General features: G+C 48.8%; 1 protein-coding gene and 1 pseudogene across 1 annotated transcript in view; one reads left to right on the forward strand and one right to left on the reverse strand.

The window, feature by feature from the left end:
* Positions 1 to 15101, reverse strand: part of LOC107510538 (ubiquitin-like protein 7) — a 57557-nt gene extending 42456 nt beyond the window's left edge. The window contains exons 1-7 of the mRNA XM_016144170.2: positions 14341 to 15101; positions 13388 to 13429; positions 13001 to 13093; positions 12717 to 12801; positions 5619 to 5668; positions 5189 to 5356; positions 4531 to 4653 (exon numbers count right to left, since the gene is read on the reverse strand). Of these exons, the coding sequence (XP_015999656.2) occupies positions 4531 to 4653; positions 5189 to 5356; positions 5619 to 5668; positions 12717 to 12801; positions 13001 to 13093; positions 13388 to 13429; positions 14341 to 14550 (771 nt within the window). The 5' untranslated portion in view covers positions 14551 to 15101. The remainder of the gene's footprint in view (positions 1 to 4530; positions 4654 to 5188; positions 5357 to 5618; positions 5669 to 12716; positions 12802 to 13000; positions 13094 to 13387; positions 13430 to 14340) is intronic.
* On the forward strand, positions 723 to 1773 carry LOC107510541 (annotated as a pseudogene).
* Positions 15102 to 16571: the final 1470 nt, after the last annotated feature.

Genomic DNA, 16571 nt, shown 5'->3' on the forward strand with positions numbered 1-16571 from the left:
TAAGGTTGAATAATATTCCATTGTATCTATATATCACATTTTGTTTATTCAGTCATCTGTCGATAGACACTTTGGTTGCTTTCACCTTTGTGCTATTGTGAAGTGATGTGTTTCTTTTATGTAGAAAGCAAATTTTACTCAGGTATAGAATTCTGAAGTGGAAAGTGCTTCAACACTCAATTTGAAAATGAGATGAATCATAGCCACATCAGAACAAAATAGTTAAGACTTATAGTATAATTACCTTTCCCAAATTTTTCTTTTTGTGATAACTTACACATAATATAAAATTTATGTCACATAAATAATATAAAAATCGTAAGCATTTTTAACCGTACAGTTCAATGGTATTAAGTACGTTCACATAATTGTGCAATCATCGCTACCATCCATCTCCAGGTTCTTTTCATGTTGCAAAACTCTTTGCTCATTAAACAATAACTCTCCATTCTACCATCCCCTCAACCTTTGGCAACTGCCATTACACTTTCTGTCTCTATGATTTTATCTAAGTATTCTGTGCCAATGAAATCCTATAATATATATTTTTGGTATGACTGGCTTACTTCACTCAGCATAATGAGAGACGAAGTATTTTTTAATCTCTCTGGATTCCCACTTAAAAACAGATAGAGCAGACTGTTGAGACTGTGTCCACCAGCCAGCACAGGCCTCTCGTTTTTATTGCTCCACTGTCACTGCCACTCTATACCACCATAGATGACGATATCACTGTGCTCATGGTAGGTGGCTCTGGCATATGCAAGGCTGGCTTCATGGGCAAGTATGCCACCCAGGCCGTCTTCCCTGGCACTAGGGTGTGATGATGGGCATGGGCCAGAAGGATTCCTATGTGGGCAATGAGGCCCAGACCGAGAGGGGCATCCTGATCCTGAAGTACCCCATTGAGCATGGCATCGTCACCAACTGGCATGACATGAAGAAGATCTGGTGCCACACTTTCGACAATGAACTGCTTGTAGCCCCTGAGGAGTGCTCCGTGTTGCTGACCAAGGTCTTCCTAAACCCCAAGGCCTACCGTGAGAAGATGATGCAGATCATGTTTGAGACCTTCAACGCCCCAGCCATGTTTGCGGCCATCCAGGCCATGTTGTCCCTATACACCTTGGCCATACCACTGGCATCGTGATAGACTTCGGTAATGGGATCACTCACACTGTGCCACGTCATCCTGCATCTGGACCTGGCTGGCCAGAACCTGATGGAACTACCTCATGAAGATCCTTAAGGAACATGGTTACTTACAGCTTCACCACCACAGCTGAGTGGGAAATTGTATGTGACATCAAGGAGAAGCTGTGCTAGGTCACCCTGAACTTTAAGCAGTGGCCTCCAGCTCCTCCCTGGAGAAGAGCTATGAGCTGCCTGACAATCAGGTAATCACCATTGGTAATGAGTGGTTCTGCAACCCCAAGGACCTCTTCTAGCCTTCCTATTTGGGCATGGAATCCTATAGCATCCATAAAATTACCTTCAAGTCCATCATAAAGTGTGATGTTGACATCCACAAGGACCTCTATGCCAACATGGGGCTGTCTAGTGGGACCAACATGTATCCAGGCATTGCCGACAGGGTGCAGGAGATGACTGCCTTGGCTTCCAGCACAATGGAGAACATTGTGCTCTCTGAGTGCAAGTACTCTCTGTGAGTTGGCAGCTCCATTCTGGTCTTGAGTCTACCTTCCAGCAGATGTGATCAGCAAGCAGGAATGTGAGTCCGGCCACTCCACTGTCTACTGAAAATGTTTCTAGGTGGATTGTTACTCAGTTGGTTACACCCTTTCTTGATAGAATCTAACTTGCAAATAAAACAAGATGAGCTTGGCATGGCTTTATATGGTGCTTGACTCAAGATTTAAAAATGGAAACAGTGAAAGTGACAACAGTAGGTTGAGTGAGCATCCCCAAAATTCTACAATGTGGCTGAAGACTTTAATTGTACATTATTCTTTTTGTAAAATAGTCATTCCAAATATCATGACATGTATTGTTACATGAAGTCCTTTGCCTGCCTAAAAGCCACCCTACTTTTTCCTAAGAAAGGCTAGTCCTCACTCAGGTTCACACAGGGGATGGCGATAGTGTTGCTTTTGTATAAAATATGTAATCCACATTTAAAAAAATCTTTATCTTAATACTTATCTTTTTTTATTTTGAATGGTCAACCAGCATGGCACACTTTTTCCCCTCCAACTTGAGATGTATGGAGGCTTACATACATTGAGCCTGGGCTTACCTGTACACTGAGTTGAGACCAGTTTAATAAAGTGCACACCTTGAAGAAAACAACAACGAAATGGGGAACAAAACCAAAAACCCAGGGATAACGTTTACAATGAAACTGGGTGTTATGAACTGAATTATGCCTCCCAAATTCATAAGTTGAGTACTAAACTTCAAAATTAGTGTTTGGAGATATAGCTTTTAGGATAAAATTTAGGTTAAATGAAGGCACGAGGGTGGGTCCCCTATACAATAGGACAAGGGTGCTTATAGAAAAAAGAGAAAGAGATCTCTCTTGCTTTCTTCAAAAACACGTACCAAGGAAAGGCTAGGTGGGAATCCAGTGAGAAGGCAGCCATCTGCAAATCGGGAATTGAGTCCTCAACAGAAACTAAACTCTGTTGGATCTTGATCTTAGACTTTCCAGTCTCTAGGATTGTGAGAAATAAATTTCTGTTATTTAACCCATTTACTCCTTGGCATTTTTCTTTCTAATTTTTGGGTTTTTTTTTTTTTTGGTTTTGTTTTGTTTTCAGCAACATGAGCAGAATATTATAGTTGGTGAACTTCCCATGAACTCCAGAATACAAGGCGGTGAGGACCAACTACTCACAGAACAAAGTTTTCATGGTATCAGCATCATGTAGAAAGAAGCAGAGGTAAGTAATGAGGCATTTAACAGATATGAGAATAGAAATTCCTGTAAATACTCATCAGGGAGTCACTGAAAAGCTTGACCATTTCGAAAACAGCAGTGCGAAAGGGGAGGTGTTCTGCCCATTCCAATAGTGGCTAAGTGAAAAAGGACAGCTCTGAGTCTGAAGGGATGTGACAGACTGGTCAGTAGAAAACTGACCTGCAGTGCTTCCTTCTAGGGTAGCGCCTCATTATGTTGAAAAGAGAAGGCAGTGGAGAAGAAACACAAATTCAGGGAGGCAGGCAGGTAAGAGTGAGAATGTGAAAGGCTTTAAAAACCCACACAAACCAACTCAGGCTCAGTTTACAGGCCAGACGAGGCCAGTGAAAGCTCCAGAGCTGGAGAGGAGGGTGAATAGGTTTCTAGCTGGGGAAGATAAAGGAACGGAAAAAAAAAAAAGCTGTCCACAGATCCTGCTCCCGTTCCACACTGCCCACCTGGGCCACACGGCATAGACAAAATCACACAGGCTTCAGCCCTGTCTCTACCACTTCCTGGCTTATTGACCCTGAGCAGGTTCCAGACATGACGCTCATCCCCAGGTTTACTGTGGAGCAAAGGAAACAGTGAAGCAGACAGCTGCACACAGAGTCCTGCAATAAAACCTGATCCCTTGGGTCTTCCACTTAGCTGCTAAGGTGACCAGATGGTGTCGCTCCCTGCTTAAAACCTTCCATGGCTCCCTATGACTGCTGGATCAAGTCTAATCTCTTTACCCAGGTACTCCAGGCCCCCACACTCAGGCCTCTGCTTAAGGCCTGTTCGTACACGTGTGTACATGTGTGTACGTGTGTGTGTGTCTATACGTATAGCAGGAGAAAGTAGTCTTTTGAACTTTAGACATCGAGTAATTTGTGCCTTTTCTTTTGACCTTACACTAAAATTTTCCATTTTTTTTTTTTTTATTATTAAATGAACTTTCAAAATTTGTTCTCTAAACCCTCAGCCTCTCTTGTAGTCTTGGCTCCATCTCGGGATCTTATCCACGAGGACGCCGCCTTCGGGCCTTGTAGTTCTGAGTATGTCACATGTACCTCCACACACTCGCTCAAGCGGGTAGTTGCCTCTGCCTGGATACCATCCCTCCACCCCAAACGCCCCCTTCCCTGCCTGAATAACCTCTAACTAATTCTTTTGACAATCAGCTTAAACAATCCTTCCTCAGAAAAGTTTTGCCCGACCTAGGCCCTCATGTCAAGCCTGGGCAGGGCTTCTCACCCTGTTGCTCCTCCAGTGCAGTAACTGCCTGAGCCCCCCTGTGGCAGAGATGAGGATGGCTTGTCTCTACCCCAGGACCTGGACCCAGGCCTAGTATATAGATGGTCAGTGCTCAGGCAATGGACATGGAATGCATGAATTGACCAAAACTGCCACAGGTATCCAAGCCGGGAGGTCAGTGGGGTCAGGCCATGGTCACTGGATACAGAAGTGGAAGGGACAACTGCCCTTGCTGGGAGCGTCCTCCTGTTCTACTGCCATGACCCAGCATTCCCAGTGGAAAGGCCCTCCAGAGAGCAGGAAAAGAGCTCGCTATCCAAGCTAACCTAACTGGGAAAGCCGCATAAACACCAGGAGTAGGGAAGACTGACCTGAAGGCTGGGTTGCCCAGAGGCCTGCAGGGCATGCTGTAGGGCTTGGCTGAAGAGATCATTGGTGATGGGCGTCCCTGACTGGACACCGGAGGACATTGGGGAGGTCCCCGAGGAATGGCCCTAGAGACAAACAGTGGTCAGGGCTGCTCTCAGAGTCATCTCAACCTCCCAGCACACACCCGCTGCCGTCACATCACCCCCACTGTGTCCCTGGGGCGCCCAACGACTGTGTCCCAACAGGGGCCTGCATGAGACAACGGCTCCATTCTCTTCCGCTCCAGGGAAATGGAATCAGACCCCGACCTAGCCTAGGACCCCAGCACTGGAAGTGACGGCCTTGGGAGTTGCAGCGACCATCACTGGGAGTTCTTAAGCCTGTGAGGCCCGGGCCCTGTCAGGGATGAGGAAGCGCACTTTATGTGAGGGAAGGTTCTCCTGAACTACCAGGAGGAGGAATCGATCAGGACTGTGCGGCACTCCAGACTTCTGAGCCCTAAAGGCAAGTGAGGGGGAAGTCGCCCCAGCCCAGCCGCAGGCGCAGAAAGGAACTCGCCAGGAACCAGGCAGAGTTCAGCTCAAACAAGACTCAGCAGCAGGGTCAGCAGGGGCAAACCCATTCTACCGCTGGGGAGCCTCTTCCGCCCTCTGTCCATACCTGGGTGCCAGGAGTCGGTGTGTGAGAGCTGCTCTCCGGAGTGCTGGCCAAGGCCAGGGCAGTGGCCAGCTCGCTCTGGGTGATGGGCCGAGGTCCGGCAGCTCCACTGTACCCCAGGGAGGCTGGACGGGAGCTGGGTGTGCTGCTAGAGGGTGTGGACCTGGCGCTCTGGAGAAGGGAGGCACCTGGAATCAGGGGAGTGGCCCTGTGATGGTTCCAGAGAACACCACCCCTGCTGCTCCAGGTACAGTTCTTGGGGAGACTCCCCAAGCTGCCAGGTTCAGAAAGCAATACTTATGACGCAGACTTGGCCACCAAAGGGCCTGTGACCACCTCCCAGCTTGGACACGCCAGGTCCCAGGGAGGGGCACCTCCCTGGCACCACGTTCCCCAAATGGTGCAGAGGCCAGTAGGCAGCCAGGCCACTTACTGGGTGAAAGTCATCCTCATCATCAGAGAGCCCTTCAAACAGGAAGCCACCTGGAGGAGGGAGAACAGATTTCAGGAGGAAGAACAGGAAGGCACAGGCATAGCTCCAGAATCTCAGCTCAGATACTTTCCAAATTCATATTTTCATCTCTCCCCTTGGAAAATTACAGGACAGATGCATTCCCTGACTCAAACCGAGAGTTCCCGAGGAACACCCTCTGCCAGCGCTATACATAGCTGCTGAGTAAAGCATTTCCTGGGCCACTGCAGGGTCTTATGGGGGCTTGAAGGGAGGTACATTTCTGTCACCCCTTCCCTATGACTACACCAACTGGGGCAGAGCGAGATCTTTAGGAGGAGGCTGAGAGAAATAAAAATGACGTGGCGCCTCCTATCTAGGAGAAAAACACCTTGAAGAGGTCTTCCCCAGAGAGACGCTAAGGCCCAGCCAGTACCATGAAGCCCCCTGAGGAATCACAGAAATGGACACATATAATCCAGAGATTCAGTCTTGAAGCAGCAGCAGAGGCTCTGGGAGTCTTTGCCAGGCTTCCGGACAAAGGCTTTTAGGGCTCTACTCAAAGCTGTTACACTCACACCCAATGAGACCCGCATCCCCGCGAAGACAGCCGGGTACCCCGAGAGCAGCGCAGCGCCACCTACCCTTCCAGACAGCAGAGATGCGGGGTCCGCTGCTCGGGTGGCCTTGGGTAGCTGCGGCCGCTCAAAGCAGCCGCAGCGGAAGCCCAGACCAAACCAGCCTGCCAGAAAGGCCAGTGCCCCGGACGCGGAGAGAGGCGCATTCGGGTGGAGGGAGTGACATCGTAGCCGGGGAGCGGCAGCCGCGAGCAGCCCAGACTGAGCCAGCAGCACTCGACCGTAGGCTCACACGTTGCCCAGTGACCTTGGAGGAGTCACATTCCCTCTGCTGCAGCTGCAGTTCAGGCCACTGGTTTTGTGTGGGTTTTCTCCCCCTCTCTCTGCTAAGAATACCTGCCCCAGATAATGCTCAGGCTCTGGCAATCCCTGCAAACCACCTCAGGCTTCAAAGGGCACCTGGCAGGGCCCGACCTGACAAGTCCCCCCAACCACCACAGTCTGTCCGACCACCACCACAGGGGGCTGCAAACCTGGCAGATTTGGGGAGAGAACCCAGTCGTCCTGGGGGCGGTAAGCATTTGCGTGCAATGCAGGATAGAGGAACTCAGTCCCCCAGGGAAAAAGCCTCAAACCCCACCTCGCCGGCTTTCTGATCCATTGTACAGGAGTCGAAACTGAGGTGCCCCTGGGGAAAACTCGGGTCCTTCAGGTTCACACACCACTGCGGCCTAAAAGCTGCACCCCCGTCCCAGATCTACCGCCTGGGGTGGGGGCGGGGTCCTAATGGCCACGCCCCACCGAACGGGCACTGTCCCCCAAGCTGGCACCTATTCCTGGTGAAAACTGCCACGTGCGGACAAGGGGGGAGCGGCTGGTGCCGGCACTGCAGAGGCAGCGCCCAGGTGCCCCAAGCCTCCGCACCGCACTAAGTCCCAGCTCTCCATAGGGTACCCAACCCTTTACCCGGCCCACGCTCGGGGCCGAGGCGGGGGCGGGGGTTAGGCAGCGGGGTCTTTGTTCCCGCAGCCAGAGTGCGGCGGCGGCGGCGGCGGCGGCAAGGGGTCCGCGCCTCCCTCTCCGGCCCAGCCTGCGCCCCGTGTGACAGCAGAGCCCGCAGCTCAGGCAGGAGAACGTGGGAAGGGGTCCCGGCGGGAGTAAGGGTCCTGCACAGAGGCCCCGGTGCTAGTGGACGAAGAGCGCCCTGGGCGGAGAGAGGGGCCGGCTCCCTTCCCCTGCGCCCCTGCGCTATGGCTCCCGGCTGCGGGCAGACTTGGAGCTACTTAGCCAGGGCTCCCGCACCTCCCTTCGCTCCTCGCAGCATTTCAGCAGCTCCGGTCTGGATGAGCCAGCCTGCACTCACACTCATCCAGACCCGCACGCTCCCTGTGAGGATCGCGCGGGACCCGCAGAGCTACGCTTACGCATTCGCTCCTGTGCCTCACACTCCGCACCCGCCCCGCGCAGCGTGGGTTCCCGCGCCCCTCCGGACGCGCGGCTCCACCTACCTTTCCAGACAGCCGAGATGCGGGGTCCGCTCCTCGGGTGGCCTTGGTAGCTGCGGCCGCCCAAAGCAGCAGCAGTAACAGCCGCAGCGGGAGCCCGGACCCAACCACCCGGCCGGGAATGCGAGCGCCCCGGACGCCGAGGGCGGCGCATTCGGGTGGAGGCGGTGACATCCCTCAGCCGGGGAGCGACAGCCGCGAGCAGCCCAGACTGAGCCAGCAGCGCCCGACAGCAGGCTGATCCCAGCACGAAGGGGCGGAGTCAAATGCCTGACCCCACCCCGCCCCTCCCCCGCCCCGGCGCAGCCTTTCTGGCTTCTGCGCTGCCCAACGTGGGTGCAGTGTCCACCGCCAGGGGAATGTTCGCCAACCCTTCCCCGGCAATTCCACGGGAGAACCCGGGCGGACGGGAACGAGGCAGACTTCTGATCTTCTGTGATCCGCAGCAGTCCCGGTCCCCTCTCAGCACCTAGGATCCACTCCCCCAGCCCGTGAAAGTGTTGACCTAGAAGTCGGAGAGGACCTCTCCGAGGGTACAGACAAGTCTACCACCAGGCAACCTCGCTCATGGCCAGTTCAGTGGTATGGCCCCTGAAGGCTGTGCTTCTCAGAGGATAGGCTGGCCTGCATGGACACCGCTCAGAGCCTATAAGCAGGACCAAGATGCGTCTCCCTACGGTGGACGTGGGGTGTGTGTGCGCGAGGGAAGTTGGCTAGGGCGCAGAAGGTCGATGAACTGTGGTGAGCACTCAGCACTCCATCGTTGTTCTGTTGTGAGAACACTGGTCATTTTTGATCTTGGCCTGGCTCCCTCTCTACCCTCCTCTCTTCTCCCCCTTCCCCAGTTGCCTACCCCGAGCTAGCTGCTGTGTGCTCAGAAAATCCAAACTCATTTTTAAGTGGAGGGGGATATAGTTTCAAAGACTCCTCTTACTGTGTCGAGGTATTTCCTTCTAGTTTGTTGAGTATTTTTTTAACTTGAAAGTAGTGCGAATTATATCAATGCCTTTTTTACACTGAGATCCTTGTGTTTTCATTCCCCTCATTTTGTTAATACAGTGTATTAAATGATTGATTTTCATGTTTTACCATACATGCATTCCATAAATAAAATCCCACTTGGTCTTGTGTATAATCCTTTTAATAAATTGCTGAATTCTGTTTGCTAGTATTTTGTTAAGAATTTTTGCATCATTGTTCATAAGGAATATGTTGGTCTGTAGTTTTCCCTTAGTGTCTTTGGCTGTAGTATCATGGTAATCCTGCCTTTGTAAAATGAGTTAGAAAGTATTCCACCTCTTTAATTTTTTGGAAAATTTGAAAAAGGCTGGTATTAGTTCTTTGGTACATATTTGGTAGAATTCGCCAGTAAAGCCATCAGGTCCAGGGCATTTCTTTGTTGGTAGATTTTTGGTTACTAATGCAATCTCCTTACTTGTTAGCTGTCTATTCAAATCTATTTCTCTGAGCTTTAGTCTTGGTGGTTTTGTGTTTCTCGGAATTTGCCAATTTCGTTTAGGTTATCCAATTTGTTGGAGTACAATTGTTGATTGTACTCTCAGAATCTTTTTGAGATCTGTAGAAAAGGTAGTAATGTTCCCATTTTCATTTCCGATTTTAGTAAGTTGAGTTTTCTCTCTTTTTTTTTTTGTCCATCTAGCTAAAGTTTGTCAATTTTGTTGATCTTTTCAAAGAACCAACTTTTGGGTTTATTGCTTTTCTCTACTGTTTTTATCTTCTCTATTTTATTTATCTCTACTGTAATCTATATTATTTCCTCCCTTCTTCTACCTTGGGTTTAATTTGTTCCTCTTATTCTAGTTCCTTAAGTTCCTTAGTTAAATTTACTTAGGTTGTTGACTTGAAATCTTTTTTTGTAGAGTGAAAAGGAAAGTTTATTAAAGAAGGGGAAAGGCAGAGACTAGAGAAAGCAAAGAGAAAAAAACCAAGACAAGGAAAAAAAGCCAAGATTTTCTTAAAATTAAAGTATAATTTACATACAATATTATATTAGTTTCAGGTGTAAGACATAGTGATTTGACATTATGTACCTTACGAAATGAGCACCATAAGTCTAATAACCATATATCACTGTACAAAGTTATTATATTATCGACTATATTCCCTATGCTGTACATTACCTCTTCGTGACTTAATTATTTTATACCCAGAAGTTATACCTTTTAATCTCCTTTACCTTTCTTCACCCATCCCCTCTGGCAATCATCAATTTGTTCACTATGTCTGTGAGTCTGTTTCTGCTTTGGTTGTTTGTTTTGTTTTTTAGATTCCAAATACAAGTAAAATCATACAGTATTTGTCTTTCTCTGTCTGACTTATTTCACTCAGCATAGTACCCTCTAGATCCGTCCATGCTGTTGCAAATGGCAAAATTTCCTTCTTTCTTATGGCTAAGTAATATTCCATTGTATATGCATATACCAATTCTTCTTTATTCATTCCACTATCAGTGGACACTTAGGTTGCTTCCATATTTTGGCTATTCCATATCTTGGCTGCAATAAATGGAGGAGTGCATATATTTCTTTGAATTAGTGTTTTCATTTTTTTCAGATAATAGAAGTAGAATTTCTGGGTTGTATAGTAGTTCTATTTTTAATTTTTTGAGGAACCTCTATACTGTATTCCATATCAATTGCACCAATTTACAATCCCACCAACAATGCATGAAGGTTGCCTTTTCTCCATAACCTGTTAACACTTGTTATTTGTTGTCATTTGATAATAGCCATCTGACAGATGTGAGGTGATACCTCATTGTGGTTTTGATTTGTATTTCCCTGTTTAGTGATGTTGTGCATCTTTTCATGTTTGTATTGGCCATCCGTATGTCTTCTTTGGTGAAATGTCTGTTTAGGTCCTCTGCCCATGTTTTAATTAGGTTGTTTTTTTTTTGATGTTCTGTTGTATGAATTCTTTATATATTTTGGATATTAACCCTTTATTCAATATAGCACTTGCAGATATCTTCTCCCATTCAGTTGGGTTGTCTTTTCATTTTGTTGGTTTCTTTTGCTGTGATAAAACTTTTTGGTTTGTATTCTTATTTTTTTGCTTTTGTTGCTCCTGCCCAAGGAGATTTGTTTTTTAATGTAAGCATTTATAGCTATAAATTTCCCCCTTTGCATCACTTTTGCTATGTCCCAAAAGTTTTAGTATGTTCTGTTTTTGCTTCCTTTGTCTGTATTTTATAATTTCCCTTGTGAGTTTTTCTTTGATCTGCTTGTTGTTTAAAAGTGTAGTTTAGTTTCCACAATTTTGTGCATTTTCCAGTTTTCTTTAGTATTGATTTCTAACTTCATCCTGTTGTGGTCAGAGATGATACTTTACATGTTATCCATTTTTAAATATCAACCGAGACTTAATTTGTGGCCTATCAGATGGTCTGTCCTGGAAAATATCTCATCCTCATTTACACAAAATCTATATGCTCTTTTTATTGGGTGGAGTGTTCTGTATATCTTTTAGATTTATAACTCGGTTTATTGTGTTGTTTTTGTATTTATTAACCAAATTTGTTGGTTTATTATGTTAAGTACCCTATTTCCTCACTTGTCTTTTGTCTGGATATCTACCCATTATTGAAGGTCAAGTACTAAAATCTCAAATTTATTATTATTATTATTATTATTACCTTTTACATTTTTTTAGACAAGGCAACTCTTGGTTGACCTTACAGATTGCAAGGACCTTGTCAGTTTATAATCCCTTATTTTTTTTAATTTTTTTCACCTACAGCATCTGGTCTTCGTAGGTGGTCTGCCATCCAAATACTAACCAGGCCTAACCCTGCTTAGCTTCTGAGATTACATGGGATTGGGCTTGTTCGGGGCAGTATGGCCGTAGACTTGAAATCTCAAATTATTGTAGAGGTATTTCTCCCTTTGATTTTGTCAGTTTTTGCTTCATGTATTTTGATGGTCTGTTATGAGGTATGTAAATGTTTACAACAGTAATTATGTCTTCTTGTTGTTTTGACCTTTTTATTAATTCATGGTGTTCTTCTTTGTCTCTTGTAACCTTTTGATTTAAAATCTTTTGTCTGGTATTAGTATAGCCACCTCTGTTCCCTTTTGGTTACTATTTTCATGGAATGTTTTCCCATTCTTTCCTTTGCAACCTATTAGTGTCTTTGGACCTAAAGCAGGTCTCTTGTAGAAGGCATATGATTGAATCATGTTTTTAATCATTCTACCAATCTCTGTCCTTTGATTGGAGAGTTTAACCCATTTACACGTAATTACTGATGAGAGACTTGTCATTTTGCTATTTGTTTTTTATACGCTTTATAACTTTTTTTGTCCCTCAGTTACTGCTTTATTATTTTATTTTGTGTTTAGTTGGTGTTTTTTTTGTAGTGAAATGTTTAAATTTTTTCTCGTTTTCTTTTAAAATATTCTATAGCTATTTGTGGTCAATACAGGGATTACGTTTAACATTTTAAATTATAATGCTCTAACTTAAATTTATAGCAGCTTAACTTTAATAACATACAAAAACTTTGCTCCTTTATAGCGCCTTCCCCACCCCTTTGTTGACATCACAAATTTACATCTTTATACATTGTGTCCCTCAAAACAAAAATAATTCTTTTTAAATGTGTTAGTCTCTTAAATTACATAGAAAACAACATGTAGAATTACAAACTAATGTTACAATAATGCTGGCTTTTATAATTGCTCATATATTAACCTTTACTGAGATTTTATATCTTCACAGGGCTTCATGTTACTGTCTAGTATCCCTTCATTCTGCCCTTTAGCATTTCTTGAAGGGCAGGTCTAGTGGTAACAAATTCCCTCAGTATAATTTCCATTATACTCTTGTTTCCGGATTGTGGAGTATACCTCGTCCCCTGGGTGTGGTGAAAGGGGCATGGGTAAGGGCAGACAACACCTGAAGTCCCTTCCCCAGGCCTGGGCCACCAGACACGGAGCTGACCACCCGCCCGCTGCCCAGGGCAGCCACAGCCCTACCATCAAACAGAACAAGGGAGTTCTCATCCGGGCTGAAGGGAGCATAGCCTCTCCTCTCACCAAGCGACTCCACAGTGCCATTTACCTGGGGGAGGTCAAGGGGGTCAGACAGCCATGTAATCTTATCATCGCTGCCTGCCATAGGGGCAAGCTTCCCAGCCAGGGTCCCCATTCTCCCGGGCGTTCTATACCAGGTGAGGTCAGTCTACCCCACCTCCTTCTTTGGGGAGCAGAAGCCCAGACAAGAGTGAGCTGACCAAGCATATGGGGAGGGGCCTTCTCACCAGGCTCCAGCAGCTGGGGCGCCGGGCGTTGGTGCCACACACGAGCAGCCCCTCGCCTTGTCTCTCCAGGAGCGTGATGTAGTTCTCGCAGTCCTGCCCAGGAGAAGAGGAAGAACGGAGGTTGGGTGGAGGCCCTGGCAGGCCTAGCACTAGAACTGTCAGTCTTGGGGAAAGGTTCAGAAGGCTAAACACAAGAGGCAGCCTCCAAGGAGGGCCCAGAATAACCCCCCAAGAACAGAGGAAGGGCACAGGGGCCTCAGAGAGACTGTATCTCCCTTCGAACTGGGTACCCTAAGGTGGGGCCATGCCTCCTTCCTCGGACTCTCAGACTCCCATCCCTTTTCAATGGAGCCCAACCTCCCCTCTCTACTCCCTCTTCCCACTCACCCGCTTGTCTGTACAGGACCCCTTTGTGGAACCAATGTTCACCTATGGAGGAAGGTGGGACGGGAAAGTATTAGTTCACTCTGCTAGGAGCCAGATGTCCCCTAATTGCTTTCCATGTACCCTCAGAACAAGCTCATTTTATAGTATAGGTAAGTGACTAGGGCTCTGAGGTGGTGAGTGATTCACCTGAGATGATACAGGCTGCTCGGCCTGATAACAGGAGCCAAGCCCAGAGCTCAGGGGCCAGCCCAGAGATCTCAGAAGACCTGGGCCACAGGGTTCTAGAGCCCAGCTTCCTGCACAGACCTCCCCCATCAGTGCTACCCACCCGGCCAGGCGAGTAAGTTCCAGGCTTTGCTCCACACTGCCCAACACCCATGTCCATCTGGACTACCTTTAGGGAGCCTCCCCCAGGGTCCATTTATAAGATATAATGGGGGATGGACCAGTTTAGGAAGAAATGCCAGCTCCCTCCCCTGGATTCCCTGAGGTTCTCTCACCAAGGCTAGGGGGGAGATAATGCCTGAGCCAGCCAGCTAAATAAAGTCAAACAGCACCTGAGAAGGGGAGTGAGGATTAAGAAAAAAACAGAGAGAAGAGATAGATGCGGTAGCACTCCCAGTCAAGACTAGTGGCCCCCCAAGTTTATTTAGCACAGCATATTTATACCCTACAGAGTGCGTAAGAAGCAAAAACCTCTAAGTATACAAACAATCGCTGCCATTTACTCAGGAAACCTTCTAGCTATCTTAACATACTCTTTCCCATGGTCAAAGAACCTTCAGTTTCTCTCCCCCAAGCCAGGTGCACCTCCTCCCGAACCAGCAGACTGCACAGCTTACCAACTCTGCAAAACTCCCAGCTTTACTGGAAGTTTCATACTGCCTTGAAATTGCTCTCAATAAGAAAGGAGAGAAATGGGGGCAAGCGGGAGGGGGGGGGCCCAGGCTCACCGTGTGCACAGAGGCGTTCTTGCCCTCGGGGAAGTTGAAGAGATAGACCTTGCCGCGTCCACCCACCCACACAGAATCGCTGCCTGGCTCGTGAAAAAGCACTGTGTGCGGCTCTGCTGAGCCAAATTCCACCTGGTCCTTCCCTGTGCGGCCTAAGGAGGAGGCAATTGGCAGAAACTTGAGGCTGGGCCCTGGGCAGGAAGACCACATCCCCCGCCTCAGGCACACGTGCACCCGCCTGGTAACTAGAGCTTGGGTCTGGGCTAGGGCAGTGCCAGGACTCAGAGTTACAGGTGGGAGAAGAAAGGGGTCCCCTGGCGGGGTCTAGCAAACAGCTGTCCTCACCCGAAAGCCATGGCGCCTACCCTACAATATGCGTGAACTCAGGGAGGGAGCAGGATTTAGGGACCTCTGGGGAGAAGAGCTCCCCTCAACACACACACACTTGTCTGTTCCTAAGGGGCTGGGTGGGACCAGGGCCTTTGGGCTTTGCTCTGTGAGGCTCTTTGTTGCCCAGGACAGAGCAAGCAGCTACCTCTACCCCCTGCAGGTAGCAGGGCCTCGAAGCACCCCACTTAGCGTCCAGGTTCCCAGGAGTCGCTTTGCTCAGAACACTATTCCCTCCTTCAGGAAGCCCTCTCCACCCCCTCCTGTGGACGCCACCCGAGCCCCTCAGAAGGTCAACTTAGATCAGAGCTGAAAAGGAATCTAAATGTCCATTCCCTCTGATTTCACAGATGGGAAAGCAAAGGTACAGAGAGGGGGCAGCACGGGGCCAAATGGTCAGGAGTAAACCCTGAACCTGAGCCTAAGCTCCTGCCTGCAGCTGGGCTGTGGCCTGGACCACTGTGGCCTGGTTTCATGGAGGAGCCAGCTTGCCCCAGGTGTAAAGTTCTACCCTCCCTCCGCAGCAACTCTGGGACAGAGGGCCCTTCACAGAGCACATGCTGGTCCTTACCAGAAGGGCTGACCAGCACAATTTTGCCCAAAAAGGAAACTGTCCGCAGCTACCGCCTCCAGGGAGAAGATGTCTCATCTCTGGTGACACTGCTGAGGTTGTCCTGGCTGCAGTACTAAATTATAGGGACGGGACAGCCTGTGGCTTTGCCCCCAGCAATCACCCACAGCTCGTATCTTCCCACACTTCTGACCATCCTGGAGCCTCGACCATCCTGGAGCCTCACCCAGGAACTCGGCCTGACCACTATTTACTCAGCTGTAGCAAACCCAGGGGCAGATAGCTTAGCAGTGACACCCAAGCAGGACACACTGAAGCCCAGACAGAAAAGAACTGCCATTTCCTGAGTCTGCTCCACAGCCCTCTTGCTGCCATTTGAACCATTCCTGATTCTGCTGATTCTGCATTCAACGGGGCAAGGAATGTGACATGCCATGCAATCCACATCCTTATTCCTTGTCTGTAATATACATCCCTGTATGGCCAAGTCACCCCAGAAATGGGGTATTGCACTGCACCTCAGCTGTGGCCTGGTTCGCTGCAAAGGCAGAAACTGAGGGCCCCTGGGAAACACACCAGCCAAGGTCACACTAGGATGGAGGACAGACTGGCTCATGCAGACTGAGTATGGGTTCTCAGGAGCATTCAGGGAGATGCCAGCACTGTGGACTACAGAGAAGTGCTGAGCTCACTGCCCTCAGTTTACCTGGCTCTCCTCGGCCACACCACAAACAGCCCAAGCAGCCTCTCTGTACCCCGAACCTCACTCCCCATCAGTACCGGCTGTACAGGGCAGGGGCCCAGCACCCAGCTCTGTGCTAGGTGGTGGTCGGGGTGCTGGGCCAAGGTTTGGGCAGGGCTGGCAGGTCTCAGGACCCCTGGCTCCCTATCCTTTCCAGCTGGGGTAAAATTAGAGTGCTGGGTTCAGCGGCCTAAACACACAAGGCTTTCTCCACTCAGCTCCCACAGCTCCCCTTTAACCCCAAGCCTGAGCACAGCCACCATCCCACAGCCCAGAGCCCAGCCCACGTTCCAGACTGTCAGCAACCTGAGCTCCCCGCCCACTTCCCTAGCCAGCCAAGGGCCAGGAAAAGCTGTGTGTCTGCATCTAGAAATGTTGGGCTAGGACAGGAGACCTCAAAGACCGCCCCACCCCCCCGCGCCCCGCCCATCCCCACCGCCCCCTTTCCCCAGCCCCCAGCCGCTCCACCACCACCAGAGACCAAAGGGGAGGAGCCCCAACCCTCCATCAGTCAGCTCAGCCAGCACAGGC

This window comes from Rousettus aegyptiacus, unplaced genomic scaffold (assembly GCF_014176215.1).
Source record: "Rousettus aegyptiacus isolate mRouAeg1 unplaced genomic scaffold, mRouAeg1.p scaffold_m13_p_3, whole genome shotgun sequence".
Classification (NCBI taxonomy): Eukaryota; Metazoa; Chordata; class Mammalia; order Chiroptera; family Pteropodidae; genus Rousettus; species Rousettus aegyptiacus.